The sequence below is a fragment of the Odontesthes bonariensis genome, chromosome 7 (genome assembly GCF_027942865.1).
Source record: "Odontesthes bonariensis isolate fOdoBon6 chromosome 7, fOdoBon6.hap1, whole genome shotgun sequence".
Taxonomy (NCBI): domain Eukaryota; kingdom Metazoa; phylum Chordata; class Actinopteri; order Atheriniformes; family Atherinopsidae; genus Odontesthes; species Odontesthes bonariensis.
In genome coordinates, this window is record NC_134512.1 from 5181199 (window position 1) to 5207764 (window position 26566).

Sequence of the window (26566 nt, forward strand, 5' to 3'; positions counted from 1 at the left end):
GGCGTGTTCGTACGAGACCTTCATCCGAAAAAACGTAAGAGAAATTTAGAATAAAAATACGAAAATGTTCTTGCATGAGGCCCATTGACTCCTGTTTTTGTCTTTTTGTTTTTCATTTTTAATGTTGTGCAATTGCTCTTTGAACTTTCTTTCTTAAAGAACTGACGTCTTCCTGTTTGTTTCCTATTCACAACCTTGCCTCTTTTTTGTACTTGATTCAAATTTTAGACACTAATTTTAGAAACATTAAGGTCTGCAAATACTCTCTTTTAACTGCTGACTAATTTGAATATCAATATTTTGTAGGTATTTGTTTTAGAGATGAAAACAGATAGATTCTGTGATTTTTATTCCCCTCATGACTTAGTGACTCCAAAGATTTCCTCTTGTACTTGATCTAAAAATAAAAATCCAAAAACTGCAATTTCACATTTTTAAAAATATATACTTTACAAAGCCAGAATATTTAGCTGTTAATTAAATTGTTCTATGTAAAATCTGTGATTTATTTTTTTATTTTTTCTAAAAACTGCGAGAATATCTTTTGAGAATAATGATTTCATAATTTTTGCCACTACTTGAGGAAACACAGAGACACACAAGGCTCATAATCAAAAGACGATGACAGTTCAAGCAAAAGCATTTTGATTAAACTTAACCTACATCTGTGGACACACAGCTGAACTGATTCAATCATGCAGCATAATTGTAACTATAAATTGCACAAAATTTAAACCTAATAGCTGGACCTGACCGCATGAACTGCTACTACTATATCCTGCCTTTATTATATCATAACCAGTAAGGAAAATCCTAGCATAGACTAACCTTGACTGGGAGGCTGTTAGATCTTAACTATTCTGCATAAACTGAACCGACTTCAGTCATGATTGGCTGGGTCAGCCCTTTTGACTAGTTCATAAAGAACCTATGGTTAGATTCTTACCTGGGTGTAAATCACGAAACAGATCTTTGTATGCCTGTCATGTTTGGTGCAGAGGCCAAAGACACAAAGTTATTTAAAGAAAATTTGGTGAAAACAAATGACTCACAACTTCCTCACTAATATTCCACTAAGAACACTCTACGGAGTGTTCAGGGGTATAGATAAAGAAAGACGCTAAGAATTTTATATTCATATTGTGATCCAACAGTAGTTGGATTAAACTCCTGGGATATGCCTGGGATGGCTGGAGCCTATCCCAACCATTATTGGGCGAGAGGCAGGGTACACCCTGGACAGGTCGCCAGTCCATCACAGGGCCACACAGAACAGACGAGACAAGTGACCACACACACTCCTAGGGACAATTTAGAGACACACCAATTAACCTAACATGCATGCTTTTGGACGTTGGGAGGGAGAACACAGGGAGAACACAGAGAACATACAGAACTCCACACAGAAAGGCCCCAGTTGGGAATCAAACCTGGAACCCTCTTGTTAGGCGACGGTGCTGACCACCACACCACCGTGCCATAGATCCTAAAACACAAATCTTATATTTGCTTTGAAGGGATTCTAAAACATGGCCTATATATGACATTTAAAGTTACACTTAACTTAAAGATTATTTGGCACTCTGTAAAAATCTGAACAGAAAATTTAAAGATTAATTTTAAATGTCTTATGAACAGTAAAGTCAATGAGAGAAGGGAATCTTAAAAAAACACTACTGCTTTCTGGTTGCCATGTTAGCACTGGTGAAGAGAAGATTTCTTTGACACAAAATTAAAAACTGAATTATCAGTATCTCAGAGAATTTTGAACTTCACTCTTCAGACCCTGTTGATATCAAACAAAATATTTTAATGAGTGAACCTTCTTTTTAAAAGTAAAAGTCCAATAATGAAATGTCTTTGTTTTTTGTTCTTTTTTCACAAGACAAATTATGGATTAGTCATCTTTTGGTTGTGGGGTTTATTGTTCCTTACATTAGTAGCACATTAATTTTTCTTTACCTGCGACTGGCTCGTCTTTCTCCAAATCTTTTTCTCTGTGCTCTGAGATACTGAAGTCGGAAGATGTCTCGTTGTCGGTGAGGATTTCACCCTGCCCTGAGCCACTCTCCTCTGCCTCGCCCACTGACGAGGGTGAAGCCGAGGTTGCATCAGAGATAATCTGTGTTGCTGTGCTTCCTGGCTCTAGTGTTACGGCGCTGCCACTGCCACTTTCAAAATAAAATGCTGTGGAATATTCTTCAAGATCATCTAGGGACTGGCCAGATTCCAAGGTTGTGAAGGGAGGAGTAGTGATAATGACTTTGGTAGAATAAGGGTGCATGATCTCCTGAGAGGCAGAGGTTTGAACCCTGTACAACTCGTGATCTATTCCTCCAAAGGACTCAGGAAAGTTTGCCGAGGCAGAAGCAATGCTGCTAGCTTCTAACACATTTCCTTCTGGGGTAGGGGCTAAGGGGAAGGCTGTGGGTGAGGAAGGATTGGAAGAGGTTTGAAACCCAGTGTTCCTCTTAGATGCTGTTAACCAAGAATCCACAATGGCAGGCGCTGTGGCTGTAACAGAAATATGCAGGTCATTTGGGGTGGCTTGGAGGAACTGGGACTGTAGAGAGGACAATGATGGAGATATAGCTCTGTGGGAGAGCAGCAGCTGGTCTAAAGACAGACCATTTGAGCCCACCGCAGACGGAGAGTGTAGTAAGTTATCTATACCAACACCAGATGTTGAAAGAGGAACCACACTAGAGCAAAGCTCTAAACTAGTAAAGTCCCAAGCTGGTGACGGCAGCAGTAAATGAGAAGAGGCATGCAACCAGGGTGAGAGTGATGATGGCTCAAGTGAACAGCCACACATGATGTCCACATCACTAGCTATAGAAAACCCGTCATCACTTATCTCAGTGAGAAAAGATGTTATTGTGCTCCCTGTGACATACCACGAGTCTTCAAAACCAAATGATACAGGTATAGATAAGTCTGTGGTGGCACCAGAATGGCTGAAGTCAGTAGAAAGAAGAAGTGAAGGCTGGAGAGTGGGGCTAAGTGAAAGAGAGATTTTTGAGTGGGACAAACCCCAGGAAAATTTGGACAGTTTAGCTGCAACAGTGGTGCCAGATGGACCCATCACCATTTGGAGAGGAGGTGTATCACTAAATACTGAGGGACCAACTGTAGACCCGGACAACATTTCACCATTGTTTTTGTCATCATCAAAACTGACAAAAGGATAGAAAGAGTCAGTTTCCCAAACAGACAGGGAGTGAGAAGGGTGTTGGGGATGTTGGGGATGTTGCAGGGTAGTGGCATAGAGATTGGAGATTGCAGAAGAAGCCAGGACATTGCTCAACAACCCTGTAGTAGCAGTATACTTGGAGTTCAATGCAAAGGCAGAAAACATTGGCCATGAGGAGGGAGGGTCATGCAGGCAGGTGGAGGGGGTGGCACCTGGGTCCAAGGTGTCACGCAGAAGGGAGGAGGCAAAAGAGGAGAACGAAGAGGAGGAGGAGACAGATATGTGCTCACCTTTGGTCATCAACTGCGTTGCCTGCAAGAGAACACTACTCAACAGAACAGAAATTGTGGTGGATGAAAGATAGGGCATGCTGGGACTTGTGGGGCTAGGTAGGACAGTTTCACTTGAGACTGAATGTTGAGTAGCCATGGTTTCCGTCTGAAACTCTGGAAGACTTATGGGTCCAGTGAAAACATTTCCATCAGTGGTGGAGTCTTTATTAACAGGTTTCACCATGCCATAGTCAGTCTTAGCATGGTTGAGGGATGATGATGATGATGTCATGCTGTTCATGTCCTCGCTATGAGATGTGGTTGTTATGGTGACATATTCAGAAATACTACTGACATCTTTTGTCGTTGTAGTAGAAACTGTAGGAGTGGTGGTGTTAATGCCATCTTTTACTTTTTCAGATGAGCGATTTGGACTTATGCCTCCATTAATACCATCTGTCTTTACACTGATGTGTAAAAGAGCAGTAGTTAAGGGTCTCTTGGTTGTTGTTGAGAAATAAAAGGGAGTGCTGCTACTGTCGTCAGCACTCCCTATGGTTTCTGGAAACTTAGTGACCTCTGGTGGCTGTGGGGGTGTACTTCGGTATAATGTCTTTTCAGTATGGCTCAGTGCTTGATCAACTTCCAATAATCTGTGAGAAGCAATTGGATCAGTGGTGGTTCTTCCTTGACCCAACTCAGGTAGGGGCAGGGATAAAAATGGCGATGCAGAAGTTGTGCTCGTCAGGGAGTTAGAAGAACTCAAATTCAAATCATAATTCTTGGTCTGGTCTCGGTCATTCCAAGACAGATCAGGTTCATAGTTGTCCTGTTGGTGAAAAAAGTGGTTTATAGGCAGTGAGAAGTAACCGCAACAGCAAACCAATGAGATGATGTGAACATTTTCAAAAAGGCTTCTTTACCTCATCATCAAATTCATTTGAATCTGGATACAGTGTATTTTCTGAAAAGAGGAACACGTTACATTATTTGCATAAAGTAATTAAAAACACAAACTAAAATAACTTTTACTAAGCTCACAAAACACACACAATTAAAGGAGGAGTTTCTGTTATTTTTTTCATTAAAAAAAGCAATGACATGAAAAGGGATCAAACAATTTCAAAACACTGTGATGAAAACATTACAGAGATCAACAAAGAGAGAGCTGTGAAGATGCAGGGATGTAAAACCCTGAAGAAATTAATTTTAAGATAACATTTGTTTATGGTTTCAAACTTGAAAAACTTAAAATGAAATCTGAATGCACAGATATTGCTGATGATAGAGTTGTTTAAGCTATCTTAAGTAATATGCATTTTTTTTCATGAGGACATTACCAAGTAGTGACCAACACTTTCATGCAAGTAAGCATTTTCATGCATGGATTACCGCAATGATACAAACAAATTAACCTTTGAACAAAAAGCATTTACACCTAATACCTTTTCTGTCAAACTTAATTTCCTGGCTCATCTAACCAGACGACCAGAAAAAAAGAAATTTGAAGTGAAACTCTAACTGTCTAAACTTACTGGTATTCAAACATCTGTAATCTTTTGACTTTGTTATAAAACAAAGTCACAATATTACTGATGAGCAAAGACCAGACAGTTTGACTGAGCACAGACTCACAGCACACAGTGGGCATTTTGAAGTGACAGGTGTGCAGGTCTTGCAAATCTTACCTGTCTGAGGCTAAATGACACATCATGGAGACCAGGTGAGACTGGTCTGTGAAGCATGAGGTGAAGGTTTAAAACTTTAATGAACTATGAAAGACTCAGATCGAAAAGGTGCACAAGGGACATTTTGGGTGAATGAAAACTTTAATCAATTAACAGGAAAACCTTGTGAGGGATATATGTATATAATATTAAAAAGAAACAACCCTTAAACTGAATAATAAACAATGAATAAGCTTCATTATTTCATTCTCCAGTCACACTTTATTTGATTCAGGGTCACACAGGGCTAGAGTCTATCTCATCTGTCATAGTGCAAGACGCAAGGTATACCTTGGACAGTGAAGTTTTTTTTCTATACAATAAATACAATATGTGTATATCTGTGGAATACATTTTGTTATCAGACTATTTCTGCCTATGACCGTTTCAACGATCAAGAGCCTTTTCAGATATTAATATAGTATCCTCATCTTGTTAGCTCAGCAAACACTGAAACATTAATTCAAGCAAATCTGAATTTTGCAGATTACTGCACATTATACACAAGCTGGCACCGACATAGGATGCGAGGAGTTTCTTTACTTTGTACCAAGAAATACTAATTAATTTAATAAGACGCCATGTACAGCAAGCAAAGCAAAGATGACAGCTTTCTTTTTCCATGTGGCACAAATTAACAAGGAAAATGACAGAACAAACTAAACACGCTCTTAATCTCATCTTAAAAACATAAAAGTAAAGAGAAAGCACATGTGGGGACACATCTGCGCACACTAAAACATTAAATAAATATATGTATATATAACTTTATGCTTTATGCTATACACTTTGGACCTTAACAAACCTTCTGGTCTATGCACTGCACTGGATCAATATGTCTTTATGTATGGCATAAATTTTTTAAAATATCACAGTTTTAAACTTAAAATTAAAATCTTTACTGCCCACTGTATAGGTAGATCCATGTTATTAGTTACAGTTATATTAAAGTTTTTCAAGCAAAAGTTCATTTGTGTCAGGAAAAAGACAAAAATAATGTAAGTAAAATAAAAATCAAAATAATAATGATTACTCTTAATCAAAATCAGATTTTATTTGCCATTCGGAGTAAATTTTAAGTCAAAATCATGAGATGTGAATATAAACAATTATTTTCATCTAAATTACATGCTGCAACAAACCAACATTTTTAAATGGCCAGAGGTGCTAAAAAACCCAAAACAAAACAAAAAAGAACAAGAATTTTAAATTAATTAATAAATGTAAAATAAATAAATAAATAATTCAATTAAGACACATCAAGTCAAAATTCTAAGCCAATAGAAATGGTCCAGATCAAAATCTGGACCAGACTTAATGTGCAATAGTAAAGCAAATGTTAATCATGATTTAATATGAAAATGTAGTATGTCATTTTACCACTGTTATAGTATTTTATTATTTCTTTTTGGGAATGTGCCTCCATAGATTTTAATCTTTTCTGGTTCTTAAGTCTTACTGTTATATTTTAAGGTAGAAAACAAGCTCTCCATATTTCAGGTTTAATGAAGACGAGATGAAACATGTTAATGGAGTGAGAAATATTACTGCAGTTGATCTGATGAGCTGTGTGCTTGGTGTCAGACAGGATCGCTCTTACCAGGGTTGTCGATGGGCATGACAACTGTCAGTAAGTCGCTCACACGTCCATAAAGACCATTGATGCAGATGGCCACAACTTGAATCTCATAGCTGGTGTTTGCCAACAGGTTATCAAGTATTGCCCCCTGGTGGTAACAAAATTAATTACAATCAGTTTAAAAACAAAAATTTGTTCCAACAATCATTTGTACAACTTGATTTACATGAAAACAATGACAGGATTGAAATTACAACATTTCAGTGTATAGTGGAATACAAGTAGGCTACTTATTGGCATATTACTGTGTGGTATTAAATTTAACAATCTTAGAAGTATTCTAAAATGAAAAATAATTGTGTTTTCTGAAGATTTGCCACAGTGATGCAGTGACACCTAAGAGATAAGGACATGCTTGAAAGACAGCCAGTTGACCACATCAGGAGTAGTTCAAATTGTAAAGTTCAATATCTACTAACTTTTTTAATAAACAAAATACATTTAAAGATGCTCTTTGATGAAAATTTTTGAAAACTCAAACATTTAACTACAGATATCAACAGAATTTGAAAAAGTAATAACTATTTGCAGCTAAGATGTACAATTGAGCAACTCAGTCAGATCGTATTTCCCTGTGATACCACTTTGTGATAGATGGGACGTAAGTCACTGTAGTGTCCAGTCTGCCCTGAAACCAAGAGAAGAGTTGGAGGATGCAGTAGCTTGTGTTGTGCACCTCCATCTTAGAAATGCACATTTAAATGTTAAATGGACTGTACTTGTATCGCACTTTTCTATTCTAACTGACAACTTAAAGCGCTTTTACACTACATGCCACATTAACCCATTTACTCACACACTTAGTCCAGTCTTAGTCTTAGTCCATATAGGCTACACAGTGCTTTCTTATATGCATTCACAGTTGAATACAGTCGCCATTAAATGGCATTCGGACATAAAAATAATTATCCCATTACCTTGTATTCATTAATGAATTAACTGATATTGGGACTATAATTATTCTTGTGATGTATTATTTGCAAGTCATCTACATATTCGAAGCAAGAATGGGCACAATGATTTAGGTGTGTTCTTGTCTTTCTGTATGCAGAGGGTCCAAAAATGAGGAGCCCACGGTTTCAATAGGCTTTCTCTGGAATAAATGGAGGGCACCGTGTGTTTAAAAGCATTTTTGAGGGTCAAAACTTGGTTTTAAGTTCAAGGTTAGAATAAGGTCATAGTTAGGTTTAGTGTAAGGGTTTGCATTCGGAGAGGGGATATCCCAGAAAGAAAGGGAAGCCAGGGACCATTTGGGATAGTGGGGCTTGTGGTCTTTGGTTTGTTTGTGTGTGTTTGGTGTTTCTCAGAAAAAGTTGTGCGTTACAACGGTATTTAGGGCCTGAAAAAGTGCCCTGTCAGTGCCCTGTTGTTAATATGATGAAATTGTGGACATTTTCTCACCACATCCTGATCTCCATCAGTCAGGTATTCAGACAGGACAGACTTTTCTGCATTGGCCAGTCGGTAGGTGACAGAGTACTTCTCAATGCTGGCGTCATACACTGCCCGTGGCCGCTCCCATGTCACCAGCAGGCTGCTGAGATTGTAGGGCACTGCCTGGATGTTTTCTGGCTCTGAACTGCAGACTGACACAAACCACATATCACCGCAAACCAAGATGCTATAGATACACTAGTTGTTCTTGCCAACAGGACTCAAAGGATCTAAGTGCAGATGTCTGTAATTGTTAAAGCTTGTGTGTACAGTGCCTTTTTATGGACTGCATACTGCTATGTGTTATAAATGAGAATTACAATTGGAACACCTACAATGCTGTATTATTTAAAGAATTTTACATTCATGATCAATGCCAACTGTTTAGCAAAATCCTGAGTTTGATCGTAGGCTGATTTTTATCACATCATTACAATAATCATTGTATATGGATTCAAGAAAACTGGCAGCAAATGTTACTGGAGATAAAAAGGAATAAGCAAAAATAAAGAATAAGCAAATGAAATGTAAATATAACCACTGAAGATTTGGGAGACTTCAATGAAATACAGTCCCTGTATTGACCATTGCGTGGATTTGGCTTTAGTGAACAACTGGCTCCCATAAGATTGTATGTATTATAGTAGTATACAGTCTATGTTGCTGTTTCACTCAGCTTCAACTATATTCAATGTGTAATGGTAATGTGTATTTTTATTTTTACTTCCTTTATTTATGCATTTTATTACTTCTCTATTTTCATTTTTATATATATATATATACACAATATATTTCTTGTTAATGTTAAAAGTTAAAGGTATCAAAAAGGAACACCACAGTTAAAGTTCAATAAAGACATTTTCTCAAATTCAAGAATAATTATGTCTGATAATCAAAATTTCAGTATCAATCAAATATAATCCTCATTAAACTTTTTGCCATTATCATGCAGGATTATTAGAATGTACCATATATACAATTTACAAAGAAATACCACAAATAATAGAAGTTAAATAAGTCTGAAGGGCGTATTAAAATATTTCCTCTGTGTGTTTTTAAGACTACTTCTGGGTTAAAGCTAAACACAGCACTGTGAATATAATGCACATGACAGACATTCAGATGTCTGGGATTAACACAGATTAAAAGATGTTGAGGATCAGTGACCATGTATCCAAACACTGGCAAATTTTCTCCTGTACACAGCTGAACTCAAAACTCTGCTCTCAGTGCTCTCTTACTTCATAGGACCATAGAACAAGACATGTGATATTGTGAATGAAAACAGTAGTGACCTTGCATGTACAAACCAAATAGGGTTAAAATGGAAGAGATAAGCTTTGGCCACTAGAGGGCAGACTCAGCAAGGAGAAGAAATTAATTCAAAGAACTCTGACAAGGATCATTTCATTCCATAGAGAAGTTGATTACTACTAAAAACACTTGCCCCTCTGTCATTTTTCAGGAAAGCTACTTGATTTTTAAGAAATTAATACATTCCTGTTTTTGCACTTTTTGTTCCCCTGTTCAGTTGTTTTATACATAAAAACAAATAAAATTATGTTACTATCATTTTGGTGTTCCTTTCTATGGAGTATCAAAGTGTTCTAAATAAATGAAGGAATCCAAAAGTTTTAAACTACTACTGGAAATGTATCCATGTTGCATTTGATGCCATCTGAGCAGCTTTGGCTCAAGTATGTTCAAAAACTAATATATCCATTATGATCTGTTAAGAGTTTGAAGGAGCCATCATTTCACCAATTCTATCCTAGACCATTAAGATGACTTAGCATGGACATTTACACTGCCACAGAGGAGATTTTAGTTTACACTGTATCATGTTTGAATCGGTTGCTTCATTTGTTTTGTTTACCGAGTTACCTCAGCTGAAGCTACTCAAAGGGGTGGGGCAGGCCTAAATGCTATAACCAGGAAATTGGACTATACCACAACTCCACATCATGGGGGGGTTGTCTGTGTTAGCTTTAGTTAGGTTTTTAGTGTGCTTTTGTGGGCTGATCAGCCACCATTTCATGTCAGTTTGTTTGAGTTAGTGTCTTGTTTTGTTACCAGTTATTTTGTGTAAACTTTGGTTACTTTGACCTCTTTTATGGGCCCATTTTCTTGTTGTTACTTTGTATACTTTGAGTTTGATTATTTTTGGGTTAAATAAAACACCCTTTTTTTTTGTCAACTTGTGTCTTACTGTCCTTTCACTGCTCGGTCCATCACAAAATATATATAGATATATATATATGTGGAAAGGGTGCATGCAGCTTGAAACATGGTGTTTTGATTTGTCTATAAGACTCGTAACAGGCAGTTCATTTCATTTACATCCCAGAGGTGCTCTGTCGAATTGATATGTGGGGATATTTGATGCCAGTTTAACACCTTCGACTTTCTCATGTCCCTAAAACCATTCCTGAATTATCTGTTGTAATGTCGATGCCAGTTAAGAGTTTCCAACCGTCCCTTGAAAAACGGAATAGTCCCGAATTTTTTTTCTAAATATGGGGCGGTTCTGTTTTTCAAGGGACGGTTGGAAACCCTAATGTCAGCTGCATTTAGGATGGAACTAGGTTCTTTCATCAGGATAATGCACTGTGCAAAAAGTGTTTTCTTCCAGCTCCAACATGCACATCCACTCCTTTTAGCAGCTCTCTGACACAGTGCCAGAGAGTTAGGGTTATGACTTGTGATCTAAAATCGTGTTATCATAACCAGAATTAAAGTTTTCAACAATTTGTGCTACAGTTGCTCTTCTGTGGGATTGGACCATATGCCCAGTATATTCTACCACTTGACAGATGCAATTGCAATGATGTAATCAGTTTTATTAATTTAACTTTTCACTTATTTTTATGATGTTGTGGACTGGCGTAAAAGCAAAGTTAGGGTATACACCTGGAGTTAGGACCTCCTCGATGCCTGTGTAGGAGGAAAACACCTGACCCATGAACTGCCCCTGCTGTTCCCTGTAGTTGTTCTGCAGGTAATCCATCAGCATAACATATCCAGCCTGCTGCATTGTCATCACATCACAGAACATCTCCAGCTGCAACACAGGAACCATAGTAACACAATAACAAAACAATGCCAGAAATATACCCAGAAGAACAGTTGTTGAATAGTTGTTTAATTATTTCAGCTTTTTGACAAGCTCATTTCAGAGCAGTTTTAAATCAATAGGCTAATGAGCAGCACAAAAGACATAGCCTAGCTCTTTTTTATATAAAAAGAAAAAAAAATACCAAAATTCATTTGAGAAAAAAATAGAATTGTGTCTGTCAAAAACTAATATTTCTACCAAACTGAAGTAACCTGCAAATCAAGAAAAACACTTAATTTAAATCACTTTGAGAATGAAGGCGCTATACATAATCCTGAAATCAATCCTTTAATCTCAATTTCGGGCTGAATTATGGACCTGTAACTGATGAGTCACTGTACTCTGGTTACTAATCAATCATTCCCTTAATCATCAAGAACTGATACTAAAGCAGAGCCAAAGTTATGGGCAGTTAGGGAAGTTCTTCAAATCGTGACTTCAAATGATCAAGATCTGTCAGCTTGAACTGGATTGGAATCCAAACCAGCTGGGGCAAGTCACAGAGCTTTGCAGAAACACGGAAATGGCGAGTATACATGGTATGAGAGTAAAACAGACTAACAATCTGTCTCCAACATCTTATCTGTGATGGCTAACTCCTTCTATTGACAAAATAATCTTTTTGTTTTGCTCAGAATAGTTGTAACCTATTCAGGCTACAGTACACATTTTTCAGCTGATCAGACATTGAAAGTCAATGTAAAGCAAATCTAAAATTAGTCTCTGAGATGATAAATTAACCTGAAATGTGTGTATATATTTGTTTGTCCAGGCTGATTTTAAAAAAAAAGAAAAAGAAGAGGATCTATGAAAATTTTTAAAAAACAATTTGGAATGGTGATCGTTTTCTGTTTACCAAAATTAAAAGATACATATTTTCTTTAAAGTTACGCAGGGCAGGCCTGTGTGAGAGCTCCTCTTTTGTCATAGCAATGTATTCAAAGAGGGTAAAAAAACTAAATGTCTGGACCACAGCAGGCATTATACTAGAACCTTATTGTTCAAATCCTTTTGTGTCCGAGTTTTCACATCTGTGTCCATATGTATTTCCATGTGTTCCCACAGTTTAAATACCGTTGAGACCTTTTGTACGTCAGTATTTGTTCGTTCTAATGACTGCCTTTGTATGGCTGTCACTCATGCTCAGCCTAAGGGAAGTCTCACTCACAAACACACAACAGGTCTATTGACAGCCTGCTCTCCTTTTGCCTCTCCCTGAATTTTTTCAAACTGTGGTATGATAATTCCTCCTTTCACCTCATTGAAAACATTTCTGAAAGGTTGTGTACAGACACTGCTTTCACTTGTCTTTTCATCTTTAACAGAAATTCTGAACCTAGTTGCTTATAGTTTTCCTTGCCTGTCAACGGATCATACTTCTCCTCACAGCAAGCCAGTGGTTTAGTTCAAATTGAGTTAAAGTCAAATTGGAGAGAGTTAAAACTTTTTTTCACATTGTTTAGGTATTTAATCCTTGGGATGTTTTGTTTTATTCTTTCGCTGTGATTTCTTTTAATGTGGCCACAAAAAATTAAAAAGAAAAATTTCACAATGTTTGTGGGTAAGATATTTTAGCCAGCACCTTGCTTGAAGTGAAGAGATGGGGAGGAGTTGTCCTGATGGTTCGGAGTCTGTGGTGGCTGGGGGGCTGCTGGCCCCCGGATGTGCCCACTGCGCAACACTCAAGCAGAGTTGGGGGATGGATGCATGTGCTGTGCGAGTGTGTGTGGATATGTTTTTATTTTTTTTCCATTATGATCTTTTTTGTTGTTGTTGTTTTTTTATTTTTTTTATTATATGATTTATGGGGTGTCTGGGTCTTGCTGTCCTCAGGCCTGCTTGTGCTGTTCCTGATTGGGGGGGGGGGGCATTGCTTCTCCCCGCTGCTCACCCACCTGTGGGCACGTCTTGACTCCCGGGGCGCTTGCCCTGATTGCTTCTGATTGTTGGGGGGGGGGGATTGTGGCCCTATACACTGATATTTAGGCATGGTTATTATGTGGGACCATCTATGTGTATTGCATGTTCATGCACACACGCACGCACACACACACACACACACACACACACACACACACACACACACACACACACACACACACACACTCACTCACACACACATTAGCCCAGTAGCATGCTAGCTAATAATAGTTGTGTTGTCCTGTGGTATCCACAGTTGTATTATATGAGATTGCTGCTGCTTGTGCTTTTTTGTTTGTTTGTTTGTGTGTTTGTTCTCTGCTTCTTTGCTTACAGGTGCTACTGGTGCCTCTGAGGCTGGATTCCCCACAAAAGCCGTGGATTGTCTTCAGTTTTGTTTTTACAGGTGTAGCAGCTGGTTGTCTGATTTTTCATTGTTCTTTATGTTTGTCTCTTCATATTTCTGTTCCTTTTTTTCCTTTCTTCGCTCTCCCTCTCTCTCTGTCCCCCGGGCCGGTTCGGCACTATCACACTGTCACATCATGTTAAGTATTGTAACAAAAATAAGGAGTTGATGGGCATCAAGGGGAGCTTTACATTCATAAAGCTTCCCTTGGCATAGCAAATGTGTTGCATATACGGTACAGTGAACCCTCGCTATAACGCGGTTCACCTTTCACGGTCTCATTTGCTTCACGGATTTGCATCGTGCATTGTGTTCTGGATTCTGATTGGCTAAACAGTCTCTCCGCTTCTTCTCTACCTGTGTGTCAATAACGTTGCGGTTTAATATGTACACGTACACGTTCATTACAGTTCTCAAACATAATCGATGGTGGCATGTCGGTATATAAAAGTCTTTTTGCCCAGAAGAAAAAAGAACAACAACTACCGATCTATGTTCTTCTCTCGAAAAAACACACCTGCACCGCGGGCTTTAGAAGAAAAAACGCTACAGAGCGGAGTCAGGATGCAGCAGCTCAGTCAGTGAAATACACGTGAGTCACTATTTGTCCTACTGTACTTTGTATTTTTTTTCATAATCATTTTTCATTTTCTCCCGTTCTAATCCAATGACTCGGGTCACGGTGGGGATTGCTGATCTCCGCAATTTGAAGCCTTCAGTTCGTATTGATGATTAAAATGATCATTTTACAATACAGTAGTTATTTGTAAAAAAAAACCTTTATACAGTACTTTTATTTGTTAAACAAATGCTTGGGCCTGTAAAAAGGTTTTGTTCTTTGGTTTCAATGTATTATGGAGTATTTCATTGTATAATAATTGTAAAAAAAATAAAGGTTACTACTTCACGGATTTCACCAATCACGGGTTCTTTTTGGAACGTAACCCCCGCGAAAAACGAGTTCACTGTATTCAGATTACAATTCTGCTGCCATAATGCTGGACAGGACAAGGGGTTAAAAAAAATAAAAATAAAAAGAAGTGGAGAGATAAACTTTGTACATCAGAATTGTCACAATCTGCATCTTGTCATGATCTGTGTTTTCTTGTCAGTCTTGCCATTTCCTCACCTTCCTCCGTCTCTCTTCTGCCTAGTCATCAGCTCCTCTCCTTTCACCTGTGCCCACCTATCCTCACCTGTACCTTGTCACCCAAGGGGACTCGCCTCTTCCCGATCCGGAGGGGGCCCAAGGGGGTTCGCCTCCTACAGCTCCTGATCATACTCCAGTAAGAGTCTGGCCGGACTCGTCGGCTTCCAAGGGCGCTCCGGTGGACTTGCTTCTAGCTTGACCTAATGATCCTGTCCCCTGGGGAGTGAAGGTTGGCCAGACCGGTTGAAGGTTCTTCATCGCTTTGTCTGTCCCCCAGACCCTGGCCGCCTCCAGCTTCCTCGTTGTCCCTGTTCCCACATCTCCATAGACTATGTTACTGGTCTTCCCCCATCTAAAGGTAACACCACTATCTTCACTGTTGTTGACCGTTTTTTCTAAAATGGTTAATTTCATCCCTCTGCCTAAGCTTCTGTCTGTCAAGGAGACTGCTGACCTGCTCCTACATCATGTCTTCCGGATCCATGGACTTCCCCATGACATTGTTTCTGACCGAGGTCCCCAGTTCACGGACAAGTTCTGGTCTGAATTTTGTAGGCTGTTGGGGATCTGTCAGCTTATCGTCTGGATTCCACCCTCAGACCAATGGCCCGACAGAGAGGTTGAACAAAGAGCTGGAGACTGGCCTCCGACTTCTGTCCAGGAATGTGGTCTGGGTGGAAAATGCTCATAACTCCTTGCCATCGACCGCCACAGGATTATTTCCATTTCTGGTGGTCTATGGATATCATCCTCCTCTGTTTGAGATCCAGGAGCAGGAGTCATCTGTGCCATCTGCTCAAGCCTCCTTCAGGTGTTGTCACCTGGCCTGGAGGAGAGCTCGTTGTGCTCTGATAACATCTGTTTCAGTCTACGAGAGATGTGCTAACAAGCGACGTTGCATACCGCCCGGGTCAACGGGTCGGAGATTCCTCTTAAAGGGAACTGTAAAAACCTGTAACAAAAAAACGCAGCAGAGCCGGAACACCAAACTACAAAACAGATCAAACTACAAATCAAAAACCGCAATAGGAACAGACCTGACTTGACACGAAGAACAACAACTTGAGTAGACAAGATCAGTGACGGTGAAGATCTGACAAATTCTATGTACAAACGGGGAGCCTGAATACTGGGGGGAGAGTGATTGGTGACAAGGTACAGGTGAGGATAGGTGGGCACAGGTGAAGGGAGTGGAGCTGATGACTAGGCAGAAGAGAGACTGAGGAAGGTGAGGAAATGGCAAGACTGACAAGAAAACACAGATCGTGACAAGAATAACCTTTTTAATCTTTTTCAAATTTGTTTGTCATGATACCTGAATCATGTAGCCTAGAAATCTAGACGCCCCTAGCGAGGCTGAAAATCGAAACTTAATCAGGCCAATCAAATCGTGAGGAGCAGGGTCGGAGGCCGGGCTACTTAGTGACCAGCGAACAGTCTTTCGAGTTGGCTTTGGCAGCGACTCTAGAAGATTTGAATATACATTTTTCTTTGAGAGACCAACAGATGACTGCACTTAAGTTTTTCTTGAAAAAAAGGACGTTTTCGGAGTTTTGCCCACCGGGTACAGTAAAAGTTGAAGACTACACTCCACCATGTACTTTCCGTCGCGCTGACTACGTAATCCTTCTTCATCGCTCTGATTGGTTGTTGCGCCATCCTATTGCGTGGCGTTGAGTGCAGAGGCAACTTAACAGACAACCGTTTATCCCGCCCACACTGCTATCCAGCTTCACTAGACCCCAGTACAGCTTTTTGCTGTAGGGGTCTGGCTTGCTAGGCTATGAATCATGTGCTTATCTTTTAAAACTGGCTCTGCAAATATCCTCTGTAGCAAACCAGACATTGTACAGTGGGTTATATTGATTTTCTTAAAATATATATTCAAATCAAAAAGCACAGAGACTTAATTTCTCACCTGATTATCAGATATAGCCACTGTGTTCTTGAATACGATCCACTCGACAGTCTCACTGCAGGGTGGTGTAGTCAGGGAGCCATTGTAAATGAAGTATTTCGCAGTAGAGTTTGGTAGGAGACCTTGCAGAGTAAAGGGTAATACCTCTGCATTCTTTCCTGGACAGCAAATGAAAAAAGTTAAACAAAGACAAAAGAGGAAAAGCAAAAGCAAAAGCAGACATAGTAAAAGAAACAGTTGTACCATATCTGCTCACGATGTTGATGCCGTTTATGATAGCAGCATAGTTCATATTGTCTTCAGAGGTTGTCTGTGAAAAAGAAAATCAACATAGTTACTGCATAAAGACAAGTTAGGGGTTTAGAAATAGCTATCTTTAGGCATACTAAAAAAACTTTAAGGAAGAAGAAAATGACAGGAGGGTTAATTTAGCCCATTACGGAATTAACAGGTATGTTCATTATTTGCTCAGTTTTCTTGGAAACATATTGTAGTTTTTACATACTGAATCAAATTTATGATTCATGCGTTACAGCTGAGGCCAAGTAATAATTTAGATTGTAGTATAGAATAAATGCACTGATTTTATTATACTGCTTTTAGAGCACAGTATGACACAGTGTCAGACTTTAATGTCAAATCCAAAACAGCAGAGTAGGTGTTAATCAGCAAAAAACATCTGATGGACCAGCTAAACACAAGTACAACTCTTTGTGTGGTTTCTGACACACAGTTTATGGTGCTGCATTATTGATTTCACAATGAGGAAAGAAATAACAAAAGCAAATAAAGGGAACCTATGACGCATGATGAGACTAATGACTTTCAAGTTATTTTACATTTGTTCACACCAGCCACTTTAAAACATGATCTATCACCACCTTTGTATTAACTGGTTCTTTCTGCACTCAAACGTCAGCTTATAATACTCATACACACACATATACACACAGAGTCTGCAGCTTCACATGAGCAATTTCTCTGAATTTTGTTCCAACTTGGCCTCCACCAGTTTGAACATATAGCCTGAGGCTACTTCACTGCAGAAACCTGACTGTAGTATTCATGAAACTCCATACAAACCCTGACAAGTAAAATGAAAGCATAGACAGGAGCACAGTATTGACTCTGAGCCAGTCTTACAACTCTAAACATGATACAACACAGTTCCAGCTTCACTATATTTCTGCTGTCTGTTTTTTCAATCTAAATTCTGATGCCACCATTATCAAATTTACATTTGAAATTGAAATTATCGTGTGAACCTTTTTGTTCTACGAATTGTCTTTAACATTTTGCGACATCAGAACCAACTCTTAAAAAAGAAGAAAAGTGACAACTTTAAATAAAGAAAAAAAACAAATGATAATGAAAATGTGCACTTTCTATAGAATATTAAGAAGAGAAAGAAAGAAATTTGAGACTGGTCAGTACACTCAATCAACACAACAGTTTATTCATGGGAAGTAGGTGTCTTTTTAAGGTTTTGTGGCTATTTGATCATTTATATGTTAAAAACCTTTTGTGTGTGAGTTTTCACATGGCTGATTCACTTCCTGTATAATGGTGGTTAGCTTAAAACAAAATAAAAAACTTCTGATACTCATTTCGGTTGCAAAATGGCCTTACACAATTCACCTAAAGAAGTATAGAAGACTAATCAATTAGATGTTTGGCATCAGATTATGATAACATGATAACAACCACTTAACCACTTATTGATGGGTCTAAAGTTTATATGTTTAATAAGACCACATGATAATGCCTTTAGGGTCAGTTTACGTATCTGTACTTATATGAATTAACACTATAGCACATTAAGAGGTTCAGCTCTAGTTGTTGAGAAATGTATTGGTGAATTAAACAGTTTAGTAAATCAAGTTTAGCTAATAAACTATTTTGTTTCAACAAACGTTTTCTGCAGCACAAATAAGGTCATCTTCAAGTGCAAGTTAAGTTTGATTAAGTCCAAATTTGACCTCCCATACCTATGTTGTATAACATACTGCGTCAGGGAGACCTTGTGTAAGGTGAATGCCATTAAATGTCTGTACAAGATACAAATTAGAAGGCACCAGTAAATGGTGTTTCTAGCCACATATGTGCAAATGATATCAAAAGGTATAATAGAGTTATAGAATGTATTGTCTTCAGGAATCCTTGTGTGCTGCTGTGGTGACAACAAGTATTTTTGCTGAATGTGTTAATAAAATGTATTACTTCAAAAAGAGAGGGAACTTCTGAGATTTCCAGCTGTGTTTTACAGATAATGCTCAAAAATGCAGTGTCACCAAAAAACAACAAGACTAGAAAGTGATCTCAGTGTCGCAAGAGTACATAATCATATGCTTTATAGTGTGAACATACCTCAAACAGCACCGCAAGTGCTGTGATTCTGCCTCTGGCCTTGATGGTTTCATCTAAAGAGTCAAACTGATGTGGTTCATAGCAGTAAATCTGCATCTATAGAAGAAAGTAAAAAAATTGTTGGAAGCAATATGTGCAGTTCTCAAATGTGATCATGAAGCAATAATGTAAACAATTGTTTTTCAAATTCTACTTATTTCACTACAATCTGTGCCACCACAATGAATAATCTAAATCAAAAGAGTTTTTAGGATTTACTATACATAGCTGCCAATGGTTAAAAGGTTGATCCTACTGATGTGCCCCCCCCCCCCCCCCCCCACACACACACACACACTACTAAAGCTAAGACCAAACGTACGCCCTTGTATTCTGTGTCTATGAATGTTTTGTTCCAGTAGCTCACTATTCCACAGTAAGTCTTTGAACTTACGTGAACATCTGACACGGCCCTTGTTAATCCTGTTGTCTCACTGATGTATCTTTCTCAATGAAGCTCATGAGTGTTTTATCTCTTTATCTAACATTACAACGAGGCTACTCACTGACAAAGCAGTTTCTTTTACACTATGCTTTTAAGTGTAGAATAAAATTGGCGTATCCCATTCAGTTTATCATGTTGTAAGAAAAGTTGTTTGAATTTAACTCAATGATTACGGCCTACTTTACTCAGTTTGTATTAGTTCTGCAGGTACACAAACATCTTTCATGTTGTCTTGATCTAATAATAGCTGCTGAGAAAATCTCAACAATAGTGTTAACATAAGATTAGGAAACAATTGGGGGAAAAAAGCTTGTTGCATGTTGTACACTACAAAAAGTGTACCAAACAGTTTGTTTGACACTACATTAAAATACACTGCAATCGGAGTCTTAAAAAACCACATTCACTCTATGATGACATTGTTTTGCTGAAATCATCTTACTCTGCATTTATTTTACCAATAAAAAAAAAATCTGAGGAAAAGTGATGCTCCTGTTGTGAAACCAGTGAACGCATGTTTTTGTGCAGTTCGACACAAAAGTGTTGGTTGTGAAAGTTATGTGACAAGTTTAGAGCCTTTTCATAACAGACTTTGTGGAAGCAAAATTTGATACTTTTAAAAAGTTCTGATGTAGACAAAACATGATCCTCTGATCGGGCAGTCGGAGGAAATCAAACACACAGTAATTCCATTTAGAGCCATCTTCATTGTGTGTATCTTAATTGATGTGAATATGTTAATAAAACCTGTTTTCTTTATAGAGTAAAAGAAAGCAGACAATACCAAGTAATAATTCAATGGATGCTTAATCAGTGTAGTTCAGAATCAGGATGATGTGTTGACTTGTTTTTGTCTTAGTGAATTAATGTCATCGTTGGGATGAAGTCGGCTAATCATAAACTAAACGTAGCTGCACACATGTGTTGAAGGAAAGCAATAATGCTTCCTTTAGACCAAAAAAACAGTTAATGATTCGGATTGTCCAGTTAAAGTGGTGACTCTGAAGTCCTCCATTCTCCAAAAAGTGACCAAACAAAATTACTTTATTTGGTCACTTTATAGTCTGTGTCAGTGACCGATGGCCATTTAATATCTGAGATTGAAAATCAAGGGATATGTGGTTAATCAAACACCTTCCTGTCTGAGTTGACATGAGCATTTTGGGGGACAAAAATTGAAAACCAATTTTTTCAGTGTTTTCTGGCTTAATTGCAGAATTAAAATGATGTTTTATCACCTTAAACGTCATCCAACAGTTAAAAAAACAAAAAGAGCTATACGCATATTGTTGTATGAGCAAGTAGAAGGAGCTGTTCTGTAATCTTGAATTTTTTTTCGAAGAGCTTTACATTCACACATTATAGTTTAAGATTTCCTTTTATGGTAAATTTCTCCAGACAGTGCAGTCAACAGAGCTGGAGGGTGCACCTTATCCACTGTAAGCATTTTAAAAGTAGAAGTTATTGCGCTGCAAGGAATGAGTTATCCGATAGTACTTTTTAGGACATGGAACCTTGTTTTTGCTTATGACATGTCTTCCAGACACAATGTCTTTTTGGTTATGGTGGGCAAATTGACCCTTTACAGATTCCCCAGAGACCCAGCAACCTTGTGGATGTTTTTTTTCTTTTTCCTAGTGTTAGAGCCAATTCTTTATATTGGAAGCCCAAGAACCAGTGGGAGCAGTCTGAAGTTAAACAAAGTATTTATTGGAGGTCACAGGTCAAGTATCAGCGCTGGACTTGGAGAGACAGAGTTCTCGCATGAAATCCGTCCGACCAAGTCCCGAGATCTGGAAACATTTCATATTTATGTTCACCCTTATCTCAGAGGTTGTACCTACATTTGACGACGCATCATTGAATATTTACTCATGCTGTGAGCAGGCCATCCACCGTCTTTGTCATGTTCTTTGGATGTGATAAGCGATGTGTGTGTGTGAGTGTTGTTTCAGGCGTGCATCTACTGTACCAGACCTATCTGTCCTAAGAGACGCTTTATCTGACCCAGTTATTTTATCCCGCTACGTCATCTTAAAGTGTTGGACATACATTTGCGTTGTATGAGCAGAGTGTACCGTACAAACTAGGAAAATAGATTATCTAGAGAATACATAAAGTCTAAGAATAAAGCCAATTTATAACACTAGCCAGTAGGAATTTGTTTGCTATACTTCAAGGACGCCAATTTTATTAACAAGGCCAAGTACAGCACTGCCTTTGCGTGGAGATTGAGGCTACATGTTGAGGCTGTTCAAGCATTAGAAGAACACAAGTCTGAACCGCGAGTGGTGAGTGAAGCCATTAAAAAAATCTGTGTTTTAAATTGATCAAAAAAAATCTGTAATTTGGCATTATTGTTGCCATTAACTGTGTTTCCCTGTGTTTCCATGGTGTTACGGTGTTTGTTGTCCCCTATTTTCTGTTTACTCAAACCCCAGCTGGTCGAGGCGGACGGCCACCCTTCCTGGTTCTGGTTCTGCCAGAGGTTTCTTCCTGTTAAAAGGGAGTCGTTTCTCTCCACAGTCGCCTCATGCACACTCAGGGCGGGGGATTGGACTGAAGAGAAGTTTCAGTGCAATCTGTAGTTTTCCTTAGCTTGGAAATTATTTTTGAATTGGCTCTGTATATATGAAATGGACAAATTTTTTATTTAATGAATTGGATGTGATTAGATTATGATTACAATGAATTGGCTTGAATTGGATTGCCTTGAGATGACATTTGTTGTGATTTGGCGCTATATAAATAAAACCGAATTAAATTGAATCAAAACAACCGCTCAGAAACACACACAAGCAATTGCACAAGTGCAGGTACAGAGCATATTTATCAGACAAAGACGTCCTGCTGTAATTTTCGCTTGTTGAAAGTTGAAAAGACGCAGGAATGGTACTAGTGGTACCAGTGATTAATGGAGCACTTGGGGCAGTGACTCCACAAATTAGGAGAATGGCTCCAGTAGATCTGACAAGTCATGTCATATAATTATAAGATGAAAGATGATTATATAAATCAAGGAGGTAGATAGTTATGCCATGTTTTCCCTTTTACACTTTTACACAACATACTGTTTGGACCTTGTGTATGTAACATTTATATGACACATTCCTGAGCCTAACACCAATAACATAAGTAGGCTCACCTCTAAAGGATATCTAACTCCATCCAGACTATGTTCTGAGCCCACTGAAGAAGCATTGCAGCGCCCCCAGTGGAATATGATACGCCCCACCTTGAACTTTGACCTGAGACTCCCTCCACTGACATAGAACTCTCCATCCACATTGACTGCCACTGACAACAGAAAGAACACAGACATTATTAGCACATATAGCACATGTGAAGCTAAACTCTACAATTTATGTTGCAAATACAAAGCTACATTCAATGAGAAACTGTCATTTAAAGTTTTATCTTAAAATTTTCTTATTTACCAACTCTCACTGAAATGTTAGATTATTAAGGTACACATGATCAAAAGATTAGAGCTTGAACACGATGTGATATTCAAGCAAAATCTTTAAAAGAACAACAAAGAATGAATAAATAGGGAGATCCTCTCCAGGCAGTGTTCTAGACAGCAGGGTTAACAAACTCTAGATTTAAACCTGACCTCTTAGTTGATGAACTCTTTTTGTTTCAGAACGGGTGATAACAATTAGTTCATACAAATGCAGAGATGAGGAAGCTGCATAAGAGATGGCCCTCAGTGGCCCTCACTGGCAGACCCATGGGTGAAGGCATTCCTGGAGAAAGCTCCTCTGATACAGGCACACCCCAGGACAGAATTTCTTACATAAGTAATTCATATGATCGATGTATGTGCATTGTCCAGTGTTGGCTCAGTGACAACCATCCATCAAACTTGCTTCATAATCTATCGTAAATTATAGATGAGTATAATCTGATAAATTTCATTCTTTCATTTACATGCATTTGAAAGATTGTGATATTTAAAAACCTTCCCACGGTTGTAAAAACTATATTCAAAATGTGCAGAGCCCTTTTGTTTATAGAAATTGACTGTAATCTTCATAATATTGCAGTTAATTATGGTGTAATTTGTCTTTTGGAGCCTCTCATAACAGACACCTATGCAACGGTAAGTACTCGAGTACTCAAGATTTTTCTTATTTTTTCCATTGTTGTTGTATAAATGTAAAAGTTAATTTTCACTACCACCAGGGTTTGTATTTTAAAACAAAAATGATCTAAGTGATACAGTAGTAATGTACCATAGTAAAGCTTTCTACCTTTTTTTCACAGAGCAATGCCGAAAATTGCCAAAATGAGCCAACTGCATCCACAGCGCAGCTTCCCACTGTAAGATTCTTCAGTATTAGTATATGAATCTTTTTTTATTTTCCACAGTGAAAGAAAATGTCTTTGGCTACAAGTGTCTATTTCTTAAATGGATATTTTAGTGGGACAGTTTTTGTAAGCTGTCTGCCAGGGGTTTTCTGAATGTTGAACTTCTTTCAACACAAAATATCAAAATTCCATATTGCATATTCACTTACAGGAAATGAGTGACAACAGGAAATAAATAAAACTTTATTACATATTGCATTTCTGACAGCTCTCCCATCTGTTGCATCCATAGGATGGACAGGGTTGTTATCAGGGTAGGGTGAAGCAACCCAGTTTTCCCTTTTATCATTGCAATATTGTGGAGGACTGCGCATGTAACAATGATATCCCAGGCCCTTTCTTGGGTGACCCAGAGCCCACGAAGGCACTGGAAATGGGCCTTCAGTATGCCCAGGGTCATCTCTATTCTGACTTGGGTCCTGCAGTGAGCCAAGTTGTATCTTTGCTGTGGGCCAGGATCAGGCTATGGGGTCAGTAGAAAGGGCTGGCAGGGTCACCCCAGTCACCAAGTAGTTAACCATCAAACTCCTCTACAATAATGAGTATGTAGTTTAAATGTTAACTTGCAATAAGAGGAAACAGGATATTGCTTAAAAATGGCAGGATATAGCCGTCCTTTATTTATTCACCCCAGGAAGAGTAGCTGATATGTTTATCAGCTAATGGGGATCTTAATAAAATACCAAATACCAAATTCACCACAAGCAAGTCTAGCACTCAATGTAGATTCACAAAGAATTCTGGAGTCATGCAAGGACCCAGGATAATATAGCCTGTATCACATATGATCTTCACAGTGCATTACAATAATTAGCTGCAGTAGATGTACTGTGAAGTAGGCCAATAATTCCATGCAGTAAGCTGGTAGAAGCTACAAAGTACACCTACCTGCACATTAATACTGTGGAATGACTTCCTATTTACAGTCTCCTTCAATTACTGAAGCAACCTTCATGGGAATATGCATTCCATCTATGCAGCTGGAAATTCTAATATATAGAAGGTATAGGTCGGCTGAATTTGAACAGGTAGAATAGTTAGTATCTCGTTTTGAATGGTATAACAATGCAAAAAATTTAACTGTATTTGGTCGAGTCTGAACATACATAGGGTTAATTACTTCAAATCTAAAAGCATATTACTAAAGACATTGTTACTTCATACTCGCAATTCTGTGAAATTATTCCTTGATGATTTTACAACATCTGTGACCATGAAACACCACAAATGTGTCGAGAAAGCATTTGAGAGCAACAGTAGCATTTCTGACACTGTAATTCTGCTAATAGCACAAGGTGTTTCAATCCCAAACAATTTTTCACAGTACTTATCTTGTATGGAGATGTGTTTGAGTGTTTTTGGGTGTAAATGGGAATAGAGGCTAGAAGAGAAGAGAGCAATAGTGGTAGAGAGAAGAGAGAGAAGGCGAGGAAGGGTGTGTCAGGGAGATGGGCCGGATCGCGCTACCTACTCCCGTGCCTGACCAGGCTATACACTCTACCTCTCCCTGCTTCCATCCTTAGGTGGGAACAGAGGGGAGAAGAATAGATGATATAAGAAGAATAATTTTTAATAATGATTTTTAATTTGTGGAATACTGTCCTTGGAGTTGGGGTGTTTAGATGGTGCCTACTTAGTTCCCCTGCGACACATCATCGGTTATGTACCCTAGGATGTTTTGGCCATTTATCACAAGACACTCTAAGCTGGGGAAGGCCCACCACAGGCTGATAAGAACTGGGCATGTGTCTCCTTGTGACTGAAGTGGTCTTTGGCTACCCATACTGCATCTTTTCGTTTCAGCCACAGTGGAGAGTTCTTTGATTATTTTTTGCTGCGCCTGCCCTCTAATTCCCAACTCCATTAACAGCCTTGTAGTGGAGAATGCCATGAAGCCCCTGCAACCCACTTCAATTGGACACACTCTTACCTTCCAACTTCACTGATCTGCCTCTGCTGCCAGACCAGTGTACCGCAGGTTTTTCCTTACAAATGCCTCATCGATGGTAACCTCCCAGGGGACCATCAGCTCAATGAAGAAGACACAGTGGCTTGAGCTGGACCTCAGAACCAGAACTGGACACAGGTTGGTGTTTGCAATTTCAGATGGGAAGGTGAGCTTTTGGTGTAGGTCAACACACATTTTCCAGTCCCTTGCTGTGCCTAGTAGGCCTGCATAGGAAGGGGAAGGCTTAGTCTGCTGTTTCTCTCCTTCTCGGATGAACTGTATTGTCTGTCCCTCGGTGTTTAGAGGAGTGGCATTGGTTGATGTTCTTTTGTCTTTGAGTGTTGCAGCCAAGCACCTTGGGGCCTGTGGGGCCAAGTGTATCTACCTTGTGTTAAGCTTGCCTTGCAAATCACCAGGATGGGTTTGAGGGTTGCTCAAGCCTTCCTGGGCTTGTGAGACTGCTCTCGGACACCTGGCTGCTTTCTCCTGGTGTCGCACTTCCTCCACCACCAGTTGCCAGAGTTCCTTTGATGTAGCCCTTTTCCAATTGCTGGGCGCAGAAAACCAAATTTAAAGCAGTACAGCTTCAACTTCCCAGATAGAACAGTGACAGTTTAAA

General features: G+C 38.8%; 1 protein-coding gene across 2 annotated transcripts in view; it reads right to left on the minus strand.

The window, feature by feature from the left end:
• Positions 1-26566, minus strand: part of ptprz1a (protein tyrosine phosphatase receptor type Z1a) — a 144390-nt gene that overhangs the window by 71690 nt on the left and 46134 nt on the right. The window contains exons 4-13 of one of the 2 annotated variants that reach the window (XM_075469295.1): positions 22771-22922; positions 19142-19237; positions 17018-17084; positions 16775-16932; positions 11176-11326; positions 8233-8417; positions 6793-6919; positions 4389-4429; positions 3484-4294; positions 1963-2514 (exon numbers count right to left, since the gene is read on the minus strand). In XM_075469295.1, the coding sequence (XP_075325410.1) occupies positions 1963-2514; positions 3484-4294; positions 4389-4429; positions 6793-6919; positions 8233-8417; positions 11176-11326; positions 16775-16932; positions 17018-17084; positions 19142-19237; positions 22771-22922 (2340 nt within the window). Of the gene's footprint in view, positions 1-1962; positions 4295-4388; positions 4430-6792; positions 6920-8232; positions 8418-11175; positions 11327-16774; positions 16933-17017; positions 17085-19141; positions 19238-22770; positions 22923-26566 lie in introns of both variants that reach the window. The other variant, XM_075469293.1, reaches the window with a different exon arrangement.